The sequence below is a fragment of the Thermobia domestica genome, chromosome 10 (genome assembly GCF_964235325.1).
Source record: "Thermobia domestica chromosome 10, izTheDome1.hap1.1, whole genome shotgun sequence".
In the NCBI taxonomy this organism is placed as follows: Eukaryota; Metazoa; Arthropoda; class Insecta; order Zygentoma; family Lepismatidae; genus Thermobia; species Thermobia domestica.
Genome location: NC_137463.1, coordinates 128,738,002 through 128,753,078, shown reverse-complemented (window position 1 = coordinate 128,753,078; position 15,077 = coordinate 128,738,002). Strand labels below are relative to the sequence as shown.

The window sequence follows — 15,077 nt, the reverse complement described above, 5'->3', positions numbered from 1 at the left end:
ATGATACAGAAAAATTGGACATTGGAAGACGAAAAGTAACAGTGAAGGAAGGTTTCAATGGAAGATGGTATTCGTAGGAGATAAGACGACTGATAACGATATATGAGTTGCTAATGAAATTGGTCTTGCAGACTCTATTAATTGCAAATTAACATGATCAAAAGAAAATCAAACCTCGACAATTAGATTAGTAGGTTCATTTTTAGTTAAGCGTCCCGTTCAGAAGCAAAACTATATGAGACGAGAATCAACACCTTACCATGAGATTTGAACATGACCTCCCACCGAGAATCGAATATGGTTCTCCCGCGTCGAAGGCGCATACGCTAACCATACAGCCACTCGATGACTAGAGGTAAGAGAACTGTGTCACCTATTGTAACACGAAGAGAAATATACCAAAACTTGTTAGCTATGGCCACCAGTGGTTGCGCTGAAAAGTGGGCAACTTACAGAAAAAGCAAGAACTATTATATATTATAATTTATGTATCAATACCTAATTATTACCGACATATTAGGTACGTACGTATGGATGGATGGATGGATGTGGGGGAGGGACACGATGGCTCAGTGGTAGAGCGCTTACCTCCAGTGTGTAGGGTTCCTAGTTCGACCCTCGGATAAATATGTTTGTTGTGGACAACATCGTATCTGTGAGTTTTCTCGGGCTACTCCTGTCCTCCCACATTCTCATTCCACCAAATTCTTCTATCATTATTATTCACTTGCTTTAACCATCGTCTCCCTTAGCCTAAAAGCACAATCATGGGACGTTAAACTGAAAGATGTATATGTATGTGTCAAAATTTTTCCTGCAATACAAATAGGCCTATAAAACTTCTCATGTAATTAGTATCTATCTTAGTCTGCAATGGGCACAATATTATTTAAATACTGTAATTTCCATATGCTAATTACTTCTCTTATTCTAATTACTGCGAATTCTTCTCTTCCTTCCACCTATGAGACAGACCCTGATACGATCGTCAATTTGAACGAATACTCAGAAAACAGCCATGCTGTCTGCTCTTTCTAAGGAGCGAAACATCAAAAATAGCCCTTAATTGTGGGTTTACCAAGTAACTGCGTTCACCTTGGGAACAGAATTTTATTAGCAAGAAGTCAGATAAAACGATTTAGGATACATTCTTATTCCTTTTCTCTCTCTCTCTCTCTCTCTCTCTCTCGTTTTTATACTTTTCAATGGGAATCAGTTGTCTTTTCTAGCAAGACACCCAGAAGAAAAAGACTTTGAACAAGTGAGGAAAATAGGGAATGTAAAACTCAAATTCATCTGTGCTGGACTACAAAATGTCTTGAAATGTAGAATCTGAACAGGAAAACCTAGAGGTACCGATCTGATCTTACATACAGTATACGCCGACAATAGACAATAGGTACCATTGCAGTCCTTACTTCTTGAGAAAGTACTTTCAACATACAAGGTTTCCTCCTTTTCTATTTTGGGTTTACTGACCTTCTGAAACATAGTAACAATAAATAGTAACAATTTAAGGAACTAAACTGGCGTATGGTTACAAATATTCACTTGGACTAATTTTGTCATACGTCTGTCATTTAGTAATTGCTGAAATTTTCAATACGTATCTATCTTTCTAAGAGGTTTTTCATAAAACATCAGAAGCAAACACATCACATCACACGGCATCAATCGCTGTAATATATTACTATCAAACAGAATTTCGAGGTATTTGGGCTTTTTTATTGCTAGAAGAAAACGCTTCTAGCAAAACAAAGTACAAATACCCTGGTTTTATAGTAGCACACGTTGCACTTCTTTTTTGAAACTTTCACAGAACCACTACAAAATCTTTATATTACCGGTACTCAAAACTTTCGTAAATGATGCATAGGCCTATGTACTGCAGTTATCACCATGAAACTATAAATAATACTAATCTCTTCCTAAAAGGTATTTTTAAGGAAAGTAGATCACGTAAACCATCAAAAAAGATTAGGTAGGTGTTCATCAATCATCATATAGAGGTAAACTTAATGTTGATAGCACATGAACAACTCTCCCTCAATGCGACAAAGTTCTATGATACACAGGTAGTCAACCTACACGGAAGATACATTTAGAAAAAACAATATATTTTGTGAATTCCAGAAAAAAGTAAGAGAAAGAAACCTGTGGAATTTTTCCTGTATAATATAACGCATTGTATGGGGCAGGGGCAGAATGTGATGATAAACCAGTACAAACTTTCGAAACTTAATATTATGAAAAAGGAACCATTATAATGAGGTAGGTAAATAGGAAGTGTTGAGGAAAGTGGGAAGAACAACAAACATGAAAGAAAAAAAAAGCACCAAGTACACATACGTCGCACTACCATCAGCACTGCTAAAGAAATTTCATCTACGTATGAAGGTATCGCACAAAGTGGATATATATTCTTCCTACGCGCCGCAACACATACAGTTATGTCTTATCACAGTTAGGATTGATGTGGGTGAAGGTATGCACATGCATCACACCAGTTTGATGAGTTAGAATGGTAATTTTAAAGAGCTTTAATGAAGTGCGTTCGAAATTATCTACTATTGATACCACAATACTGAAGATAGAGTATTAATTTCAGAACCAAATTCACTAATGCCAATAAATGATGTAATTGGTAAAGGTGTAGTAAAATCTAGAGATGTTAAACAGGTGGAAGATTGAAAAAAAAAAAAAAAAAAAACTGTGCTTCAACAAATGTCTTGTTTACGACATCTTACCTTTTTAATTGTTCGTGTCCAATGCTTATGCAAAAGGAGTCTTAAAAATTCTAGTCAGTGAAACAGTGCATTCTAATGAACGAATATAAAACTCTACGGTTGAATTAATCACGTACGTAGTTTGTATACATATTCCTAGGTATATATATTGAATAATAAAAGGCAGGTACTCACCATGTAGTGCAGGCCAGAGCTCCTATTGTCGGCACTGTCTTTTCCTTTCTCGTCAACCACACTAGCATATTTATGCGAAGAAGCACGCGAATAGTTTTCGTTTTCCTTCAAAAAATCGTACGGCTCAGCATATATATGCTCTTCACTATACGACTTCACTAATGATCCATATTTATTATTCACTTCATTCTTTTTCTCAGGCTGATCCACAAAAAATTCGCACTGTTTTTCATTAAGTTTCTCGTATGTATGACCCTGAGCACAACTAAGCTGCAAACATCCAAACAATGACCCTGTTGACACTTCCGGCTTAGTAAGTTCACTAATTAATTTAACAGACAATGGCGTTTTAGTCGGTGGAGACATTTTGGCACTAGGTTTACGCGACAACACTGAATTATTTTCTAATTTTGCGTATTGACACCTGACCGAGGCTTGGTTCAATAAAACCGATTCTAAATTTGTTTTCAGCTTTTTCAAATCGATTTGCGATTCAGTTCTCGATCTAACTGGTCGTGGAGGAAAATGAGTGTTCTGTGACGTTGGAGATACACAATCTCTGTTAACAATATTAACCTCCACTCGACCGTTTGGACTGGCAGTATCCGAGTTCGAATTAGCAGATTCTAATAATGGCGTATGAGCAAATGTTCTCGGTGGCTTTTTCGGTGGAGGACCTGGAGGCAGAGGAGCTTTCAAAACGGCCCGTAACGTGCTGTCGGACACGTCGGATTTCACTGCGCACTCCAGTCTATTTAGCACAATTTGCTTTTTGTTGGAAGGTGAATCTTCCAGTTGATTACCATTGTGTATGTGAGTATCCTCATTTCTAACTAGAACTGTGCTATAATTTTTATCTCGCCTTCTCTGTGGTCTGGAAGGAATTTGTCTATCATCTCCAAGAATTCCTAACAGAGATTTCTCCTTGAGCTTTTCGCATTGCTGATTTGGTGTTACATTATTTCTACAGTCATTTTCTGGACATGATTTTTTCCTCTGATTACCTTTGGGAGGCTTTCCGTCATTATCTTCAAATAATTTTGCTCTTTCTACTACAGACTTCGTCCTTTCCCTTCCCTGCGCTAATATATTCTTGCCACAAACTATCTTATCACACCGAAAAGCAGGACTTCTCTTAATACCTGCCTTCGACACACTTCCATTTTTTTCACCTTTAGCAACATTCTGTCTTACTTTTGGTGCCTCTTTAGCTTTAAGATCACGTGTAGCAGAAGATATTATTCGATCACTTTGCAATTTCTTCTCAACACACTTTGTAACTCTTCTTGCATCTGCTTTCACGGTTAGTGGTTGAGCAATTGATGTATCCTTACCATTTTCAGTAGTTAAAACTTCAAATTGCTTCTTAATATTCTGAACCCTATTTTCTTTAGCATTAGGGGCTTGAGACATCATCAAAAACATAGTAGTAAACTACGTAAACTGCATATTGTCACATATTACAGTCACGAATCTCTGATGATGCATAACAAAAACTGATGAAATTACAACCACAGCAGTATTAATCCAAGACACGAGACACTTTATAGACAGAATACGTCTAAGCACTATTTTCGAGTCATCAAATGTGAATTTCAATATCGCTTTTCTGGAAAAGAAGAAAATGAAGCTTTCATATATAATCAATTTTAAAAGACATTTTACAAAATAAGTACTTATACTGAAACTTCAAGTCTCAATTTGTCCAACAAACTGCACTTTACATACACATAAAAACATAAAATACACAATAAATAATAATCATTATTCTTACGTCATTTTTAAATAAAAATTTTAAACTAATTCTTAAAAATAATAGAAACTACAAATCTTGTAGTGATAATGAAGACGTGCGAATTTATAATTCGAAATGCATAACATGCACTGGATGTTAAACAAAATTTGTGCAATATAATCCTTTCATCGAGATTTGACTTCGGTGCAGTCCTATTTTAGGGGATCATGGTGTAAAATTTACAGAAGAAATATATATGTTATTTCTAAATGAACGTATAAGAAATCAAAACACATATTGGAGATCTTACATGTGAAATAAAGTTTTAAAAATGTAATCCAAGCTGTATGCTTCAAACCACGTAACAGCCCTTAAGGAAACCATGATGCACTCAATTTGTGAGTGAATACAGTGCGTTAAGTTATGATCCGTATAGATGAAGCTGTCCTACACGCAACATCGTGATCACAAGTGTGTATTCAGTATTAGAGTTTACGTGCGTACACACCATCGCTGACCTGCCTGCTCTCTATGAAGATACACCTCTGTGTGACCTCACTTGCACTGCTCTGCCCTAACTCGGTTAAATACACTTCTTGATTATAGGAGCCAGATAGCACAAGTTGGTTTGTTTTTTGCACTGTCATTTTTATGGTGCATGTTAGATACTGTATTTATACCCATAATGGTTCAGCCCTCCTAAAGTGAATCTGTATCCAAGAATGCAAATTTCTCTAAAAGAAATAATTCATAAGGTATTAAGAGTCCATTTCATGATGTACGAACCACACAAGTTATGAATTCATGTATGGTAGGTAAACTAAACTAGCACTGTCCGTTGACTTCTTTCAGACACAAAACGAATATCAGAAAAAGTATCTTGTCAAAATGCGCACGATTGACAGATCCCCAAATTATGCTCCTGGACAAATCAGTAATGCAATAAGAGGAAGATTTTCCTTGTAGACAATTATAGAACTGTTCACCTGCACAAATAAGGAAATTCTTACTTTTTAATTTTCAACAAGCACATTCGACAATAAAAATATACAGCCTCGAACGAATTCTTCGGACAAGAGGCTAGAAGCGGGTAAAACGATTTCAGAATACCTGTTCCAAAGTACGTTCGATAACTGAAAATGTAAATGATGTACTTATTTTGTAAGAACTACCAAAGGAATAGGACAGAACTCAAAATCCAAAAAGCAGTTCACGATTTCTAAGTGACTGGCTATCGTAAGACGAGAGAATACTGAAGTGCCCGAATAACTGAATTCACTCTCATCGGAAACATAACATTTGTATCAATTATTTTTTTTCTACTCCAATTACTACAAATATTAAAATACTACATTACCTTTGGAGTATAATCACTTCTATTAAGACATTACAATAGAACAGTCTTTCATATGGTACGAACATGGTACGTACAGACCGCTGAACATGTCAGAACGCACAACTCATGCCTGTATTGGCAACACTCTGATTGCAGCACACTCTAAAAATTATTCTCATCACTGAAGTGAGAATAGTCATACAGTTAACTTTAAGAACACAAAATGGAATAGAATAGAATATTTTTTATTGTCGTTAAACAACATTTGTTGGAATAGACAACGTCAAGAGAGTATACAAAATATATTCATTGAATATATAGGTACATAACTAGTCATTTTTTATTTTATTTTTTTTTATTTTTTTTAATTCTTTCTCAAATTCTAAAACGCTATACACACCTGTTTCAATGAACCAAGATTTACAGTGTTTCTCAAAGTTTCTATTACACATACCACGAATTTCTGTTGGTAGAAGATTATACATCTTCATCGCAGTGTATTTATAACTCTCTTGTGTTTTACTTAACCTGGAATATGGTGTATCGAGGTCTTCTTTGTATCTTGTATTATAGCAGTGAATTTTATTTCAGGTACTGATATTTTCCAAGTTTTCTTTAATATACATGAGACAGCTATAGATATACATTGAAGGCACTGTCATGATTTGCAGCTCTTTAAAGAAAGGTCTGCAAGAGTCATTATCACGTAGTCCCTTTAACACTCTTATTGCCTTTTTTGCCATTTAAAGACGGTTTGAGCACCAGTTGAATTACCCCATAATAATAGGCCGTAGAGCAACAGAATGAAAGAAAGCATAATAAGCTTACTAGTATTTTTTCACCACCAACAGTTTTTAGTTTACATAATAAATATGTAACTCTAGATAGTCTTCTACATAGATTTTCAGTATGTATGTTCCACTTTAACTTTGGATCCAAGTGGATTCCTTACAATTTTACAGAATGGCACTCATTCAAATCATTTATGTTGTTAAGATGAAAAAACAAGACATCCGTCTTTGATTCATTTAATAGCAGCCTATAACAATTTAGCCATACTGAACAAGTTTCTAACATTTGAGTGTTATTGATTTGATTTTTTTTTTTTTAATTTTTATCCGTGGTTAAGACAGTTGTATCATCAGCATACAAAACACTGTTAAAAGGAAGAAAACTTGGAAAATCACTAACGTAAATTAGAAAAAGAAATGGCCCCAGGACACTTCCCTGTGGTACACCAGCTGTTACGTTCAAAAATTCTGAAGTTGAATTACCAACGCGAACAGCTTGTCTTCTGTTACTAAGATAAGATTTAATCAGAGACAGCTCTTTTTCTTTAACTCCATAATAATGCAATTTTGAAAGGAGTATATCATGTGACACTGTATCGAAAGATTTAGTTAAATCTAATAGTGTTACACAAACATTCATACTATTTTCAAAACAGTCTAATACATGTGATACTATATTTACAACAGCTTTAACTGTGGAACGACCTTTTCTAAATCCAAATTGCGAGGAATGAAAAAGCTCATTCTCTTCAAAGAAGGTTGATAGTTGATCTTTGATGCATTGTTCAAAAACTTTCGAAACTATCGGCACTAAAGAGATTGGACGATAGTTTTTAACCTCATTTTTATCATCCTTCTTATGTACTGGTACAGTTATAGTATATTTTAGGCAATCTGGAAAAATTCCCTCAAAGAGCATCCAATTCAGTAGGTAAACCAAGGGTTCTATTATTAGGTCAATAATATTTTTCAATAAGTTATTAGAAAGTCCATACCAGTCTTTGCTACTGGACTCTTTCAATTTATTGACAAGTGAATAAACAGTTCTGGCATTTTTGTGCGTTCCTTCATGTTTCTGTGCGTTTTCTGGTCTAACTTTTTAAGTAATCTTTACAATATAAACACTTTTAATCTAATATCTTCTCTGTAAATTCGCACTATCTCGCTAAGTACTGAGTTAGAGAAAAGGAAAAGACTTATTTGAACTCCTATTACGGAAGCTAACTATTAATTGTTGCAAAAATACAGTTTAACTAAAAAAGTTCGAAAATACATGCTTCTTATCACTTACCGCGCCAAAATAAGCAGCAAAGTAAGAAAGCAATTAAAGGATCTACCGGATAAATCTATCAACTGCATCTTGTTGTTAGGATGTTGTTTCTTTAATCTAAATGTATTGCAATTCCTCAAGCCCAACAATCAGTAAAAGATACGCGAATAAACTGATTGATCCTTACATACTTGAACTTCTCTCTTCAACTGCCACACGGTTGCTCCATTTTCTACCCCTAAAACTTACAGAAGACAAGCATGATAGCTCAATTGTCTTCACTGTATGAATTATACGTTCGATTCCAGGTCAATGAACTTTTGGTGAATAATATGCTACCTAAGGATTTTCTAGTGGTTTACCTGTTTCGTGACAGTTTTCCAGTTCACTATTTTTTTTTAACATATTTTAATTTAATGAAAATACATTATTGCAAGTAACATTGTGAGTATACATACAATGCACGAATTACAAATTCCCCTCCCCTTTTGTTAACATTTTAATCTAACAAACTACAGTATACACGTTGATGTGCGTAACACTAGCTTAAATATCAGAAGGAGCACAGTGGTAGTACACTCACCATTGCATAATGGGTTCCTGGTTCGATCCCAGGTCACGTTAGTTTGTAATGGATAACATCGTAACCGTGAGTTCTCCAGTTTTTCCCACACTTTCCCGAATTCCTTATGTCACCATTCGTATTCATTAATAACCTGTCTTTTACCCTATACAGCCCAAGACACTGAAAAATTTCATTCTTCTCAAGCAAGTTTATTTTTTTTTTAACACACCAATTCCGAATAAAACAAAATATTAGTTCGTTTAGCGACTTCCGCCCTGTATGGTTTCCTTGTTACACAACGAGAAGGAGCTGTTCTCGCTGGTCTAGTGGATAGCGCGAGTGCCTTTGGTGTAGACGGTGTCGGGTTCAATACCCGGTGGGAGAAAACGAAACATTTATTTCAAAACCATTCACTTTCATTAGTCATCCACCCCTTTAGCCTAAAGGGCATAACATGAGACACCTATAGAAAATCAATTTTTACAACGAGAAGAGAACTGTATAGGTATTTCATCCAGAAAATAGATTTCTGATAAGATTCTACAACTTAGATTTAGCCTTGTTATATTAGTTATAAAATATTTCTGCAACTATATTCAAAGAGTGAAAAAGTTTGACTTTCCCGAGAATCAATCCCAGGTTTCTGCCTTAACATACTCTTAAGAACTTGATATTACACTATTTATCTGTCTTCAGACCAGTTGCACAATCTCACTTTTGACATAGGCAGGGTTTGCACCTTTGGAGGTTATGGAGGAAGACAAAGTTGGTTATTCCATCCATTTTTCTCAATACTTGCTCACTTGTATATTGAGATTATGGCTACAAACATTTCTCCTCCCAAAAATCTTGAAATCCCTTGAAAGTCAGCATTCTACCCAGGGTTGGCAAAAACCATGGTTTTTATTTTAAAAAAAAAACCAAAAAAAACGGTTTCTTTGGTTTAAACCAGGTTTTTTTGGTTTAAACCAGGTTTTTATGGTTTAAATGATTTGCTCTATATATTCATATCATATATGGACAGAAATAAGTTTGTTTCGCCTTGATGTTATTATGCAACAACCGGGTTATGCTGGAAGGGGTCACATAAGCTTAAAGCGGAATAAAAACCGCTTCTCGAGTTACATCCGAGAGAAATTTTCCTTCATTTGAACTCAGAACCAGGACTAATTGGCCACAAATGCGATACGTCTGCCGACTCATTCACGAAGGAATCCTGATAAAAAAAAAAAAAAAAAAAAAAAAAAACGTTGTACTGATCTTTACATGCTTGTTAATATAACTGTCAAGAGTCATTTCAGAAGGACAAAAATATAAACAGTTGCACAAGTGAAACCATTACACAGAATTGCATATGAACAATTTCAAAGTACCACGGAGTACAGAAGAACTAATTTAGTTCAAGTTAGTTAACAACGACTTTTATTGGTCCAAATTAAAGAAATACACCGAGTTAATCTGCATATCAATAAGAAAAGTGAATAAAGATATGAATTATTTGAGTCCACTTTGGCTCAAACTCATTTATACATAAATAGATACCAAAGATACTTATTTCACTAAATGCCTCTCGTGGAGTCTGTATGACCCCCCCCACACACACACACACACACAAAGTACGGCATTTTCGATGTATTTTATCAACATTGAAACGAAACAATATTTAGAATTTTTCTCCGATTGCAATTACATAACAATAATAACAACTACAAAAAATTCACAAAATAAACATTTATAAACTTGTATAAAAAAAAAAAAAAAAAGCTGCTTTTATGGTATAATCTTTTTGAGTAATGAATGGGGAATTTAGGTCTGAATATAATACGAATAATATACGGGAGTGAAACGCGATAACCCACAAATGTGTGTTCATCAAGATTTTACAAACACACTTTTACGAACATTTTTTGTTTTTTGGTTTAAACCAGTTGGTTTTTTTGAAAAAACCAGCTGGTTTAAACCTTGGTTTAAACCAGCCAACCCTGATTCTACCAGTGTCATAATGCTTTCCTACTCCTTAACACACATACATTGACGAAGATACCTAACATTATTCTACGCAAAATAATAGTACCTTTAGATTTTCCCCACAATTTACTGCATACCTCGGCTATAGATCGGTATATATTTTAGGGTTATAAATACCTCAAATTCTTCTAAAAACTTTAACACTAGCCCATAACGACATACCGGTAACAGTTTTGGTAAGTACGCTTCATTTTATTTCTATCGTGACTCATCTGGGAGTGTTTAAGCGGAAGAGGCACAAGGGCGCCCAAGGCGGAGATTTTTTTAAGTCTATCACTCACAATATCTTGGTAAGACTGGAGTTGTTCCGAATACATCGGTCAAATTACAAACTCCTATTACATTATATCAGGGTTCGAAAAGTACCTAGCACAAGTTCACCAAGGCGACTCAAAACACTAAGTTTGGATTAAGTTCCAAAGTCAGTTAAGAACGTAGGAATTGAAAAATTATGAATTTTAATAGCTTTTATGAAGATTCTGCTCGAAAAGCATCGGACGCCCAACTTCGGAATAAATGCCCTAAGTTTGGCGCTCTTTCTTTGATGTTACTATTACCAATTTCTACCTCCCGGTTGCCTGATATTTATGTTTGAATAAATTATACATTTGTTATGAAGTTCCAAGTTTGCAATTTACCTGAGCATTAACATGAATGATGCATCAGGGAATTCATCATCAACTCTCAAAGTGGAAAATTGGCAAGTTCAGTCCTCCAACCACAAAGCATGTACATTGACATATAGCACATGTTGTGATGGAAAACTTCACATATATTACCTTCAATTGCTGTGATCTTTGAGAACCCGTAACTATACTTTAAAACCAAAACAAGTAGATCTATGAATTAACCTGTATTACCGTGGCGCCTGGTTTTTACGACTGCCCCTAGGTCAGACGTTGAATAAGTTCTGATAAGCCCCGCCAGGCCAAACTTATGTACATACTAAGTAGGTGAAAGAATCCAACTATAATCTAGTGTATTTATAAATTATTATTGTCATGCTGGAAAACTGACAGCGGTTAACGAAATAAATGCCAAATTTTATACTTTTATACACATGTTTTACTGTAAAGCGCTAGCTTAAATTGACTTTTCGTAAACTGTTCAGATCTTATCCATAAAATTATTATTTTGTGGCCTAGATATTCCTAATCTGCATCATATATATTCGTACTAGCTGTCATCGAAACTGTTCCAAAGCGAACCTGTTTTCAAAAAATATACCTATACTGTACTCTTGCCTAAAAGATCTGTGATAAACGATCTTAACCAAACACTTCACAATTCACTTGCATTAATAATTTGCCTTGTATAGCCATACAGCCTATTCCTTGACATTAAACTGAAGACTTCAGACTTATTTGATGCGCGAATTAGACCAATGCTCACCGTACATACATCCAGTTGTGAAAGAATTATGAGTGCAAGTACTATTCCTCATTCTGCTTGAAACTTAAGTCATGTATTATATATTATCGATATACATTTCCAAAGCACGCAACTGTTTGACTTGCTACCCTGCATTACTAATTTGTCTCATATAAAAGGCATCTCTAATATGAAACGTCTTTTTCCTATTACTAACAAATCTTTAAAAATCAAATTCTTAGAATTATGACTGGTAACTCATCTTCCGTTTATTTATATACCTAATTATTGTAACTTATATACAAGAGACAAAAACTCTGACATACCTTCGAAAATACGTATTATTACAGTCATAATAAATCTAATGTACACAATCTCCTTCACTCCACAGGACAAAACCTTCATTCGTTCACTGTCTTACATGCCCATCCTCTACACTTTAAAGTTGATCACAGAAAGCCCGTTAACTTCAGCGCATATCCGCAATACTAAATATCCACATTCAGTGGCCTAAAAGTGACACGCTTGGCAGCGTTGCCAATAGCTACTGAAAAAATACCTTCGTTGTATAAAGTGATCTGCTTCCAAAAAGATTTTAACATTTTCTTTTCTTTCAATCACCTTAAAATGTGATCCAGCTAGGATTGCTGTACGTCCTAAAATTTTGAGGATCGTATCCAGTGGCGGCGGTTGGACGTTAAAAGTGGGGGGGAAAGACATGATCCGCCCAACCGGTGTGCCGCGAATGGGCCGCTGGTGTGCCGCGAGAAAATCGAAATAAAATTATTAATTCTGTTACAATCAAATTGCAAGACATTGAGTCTCACATTATATTTATGAGGAAAAATGTATATATGTGTTTCACATTACTATGAACCTCTACTATGAATCTATAATTTTAAGTTTCATACTCTGTTAATATTCTGTACATGTTAGAAAAGTATTTGTTATCATTGTTATCACCATTATTGCTTCTTTATTGTTGCAGATTATTTCGTAGCTTGAAATTTTAAAATATCATCAATCCTTTCGACAAAGCAAACATGGATACAAATGACCTACATTTGTATTTTAAAAGTACAAGAGATTTGTTTCTTTGTTCTTTAATGATCTTCCTTTTAATGAAAGTTTGGATACAGTTTCCGAAAAAGATAGCGTATTTTTAAAAACCTGAGTGCTATACTTCATTGTAATTGTTTTCTATTTTTAAATTACAATGAAAAATAAGCATACCACGAGTAATGTTTACCACGAAGGAAAACAAGTGATCGAGCTTTCTTCTCTGTGAAAAGGATAGCAGCAATCGCAGAAAAAATTCCAGAAAATAATAATAATATCTATATGAGTGTGCCGCGAGAATTCAAGTTACACCTGTAGTGTGCCGCAAGTTGAAAAATGTTGGGAAACGCTGTTGTATATCAATGTTAGATTTCCTGGTTGTCTCGAACGCTGATGAAGGGTTGTATAACTAATAGGATACTATCTTTTGTCACTTAAAATACCGTATATCGTATTTCTATTTTATTAAGTAAATTCATAAGTAATACCATGCTTCATATTTTACTAAATAAATTGACAAGAGCAACGCAAGTAGATACTAGCCCTTTATAACGAAAGTGTAAGAAGAAATTTGAGTTCTTGCTCATGAACATCTTAAAATTCTATCTGGAAAATTGTGTGATCAGTTTATTTAATAAATTTGCAAAACAAATAAATGGAAGGGATAATATTAATCATAGTAGTGAATAATGACGCTTGTTTTGCAGAAGTTATATTGGAACTGGGAATTAATTACCACTTTTAATTCCACGCATGTCATTAAAGGAATGTTTTTACTTGGAAAATGAAATACAGTAAGTACTGTAAGCGTATGCTATGACATTTAAAGAAATATGCAATTGCAATATTAATTGTTTCGAATTGCAATTAAAACGCAATTTCTGTAGCTTTCTTAACTCCACGGGAAGACAAATATCCAATACGTACTCACGCAACTGCAAATATCATATTGCACAATTTTTTCTATGAAACAGTAATACATACAAAACCTTTACCAGGGTGTCCACATACTGGAAAATAAGTGAAAGTCAGGGAGAGGTCAGGGAAGTAAAAAATGTATCAGTTGAAGTCAGGGAAATGGCAGATTGGTTAGGGAAAGTCAGGGAAAAATCGATGTAGATCCATTGTTCAATTACTGAATTTATGAAATAGGGTTGATTTCTTTATTGTTACTGGATGCAAAATGAAGTGTTCTCAATGATGATATTGAGGGAGGCAATGTTCTCTGATATAGTTGTTGAAACTAATTTTCTGCGAAAAACACATATCTAACTGCATCCTGGCATATTTGCTCAAAAGGGTAGACGCTGTTCTAGAAGAATTGCATGGTGCCAAGAGGATATCTGGACAAGTGGCTGAGAACGCGAAGAAATAGTATCTCCATCTCACAGTGAAAGCTCAGACTGAAGAATTTAAGGAACACTCGAATGAATTCATAGCCAATAATAGAGATGGTATTGGACTTGAAGAGTTTTTTACATAGTCTTAGGAAATGGGAAGAACTTCGTTGACTTATGGTCAGTTATTAAATTGTGTTTTATCTTCTTTCACGGAAACGCATTTTTTGAAAGTGGTTTCACAATAAATAAAATTCTCATTGTTGACAACTTACAAGAAGAATTTCTGGTGGCTCAACGGATCACATATGATTCTGTGATGAGAATAGGTGGATCATCAGGATTAATAATTACAAGAGGTATGATAAATTCAGTGAGAAGTTCAATGAGACAATATCAGGTGTATTTGGAAAAGAAAAGAGAAATAAGTGCTGGAGATGAGAAGAGGAGAGCGAAACGGAAGATTCAGCAAAAGGAGCTGGAGGAAGAAGAAAAGAAGATTAAACTGCGGAGGCAACAAGAAGGATATCCAAAACAAATTTCTAAATGGATTGCATTTAACAACTGCACCAGCAAAAGTATGTTACACAATGTGTTTTTTTTTTAATAATCAGTAAAATCATGTATGAACTGTTTATTACTATAGGCAATATTATAATGCTGT

The 15,077-nt window shown here is 34.7% G+C and overlaps 1 protein-coding gene across 1 annotated transcript in view; it reads right to left on the bottom strand.

The window, feature by feature from the left end:
- The window catches only part of LOC145662706 (uncharacterized), a gene marked incomplete in the record, with an annotated part of 269,285 nt that extends 256,765 nt beyond the window's left edge, over positions 1-12,520 (bottom strand). Inside the window, 2 exon segments of the mRNA XM_081728557.1 lie at positions 2,922-4,530; positions 12,344-12,520. Of these exon segments, the coding sequence (XP_081584683.1) occupies positions 2,922-4,346 (1,425 nt within the window).
- Positions 12,521-15,077: the final 2,557 nt, after the last annotated feature.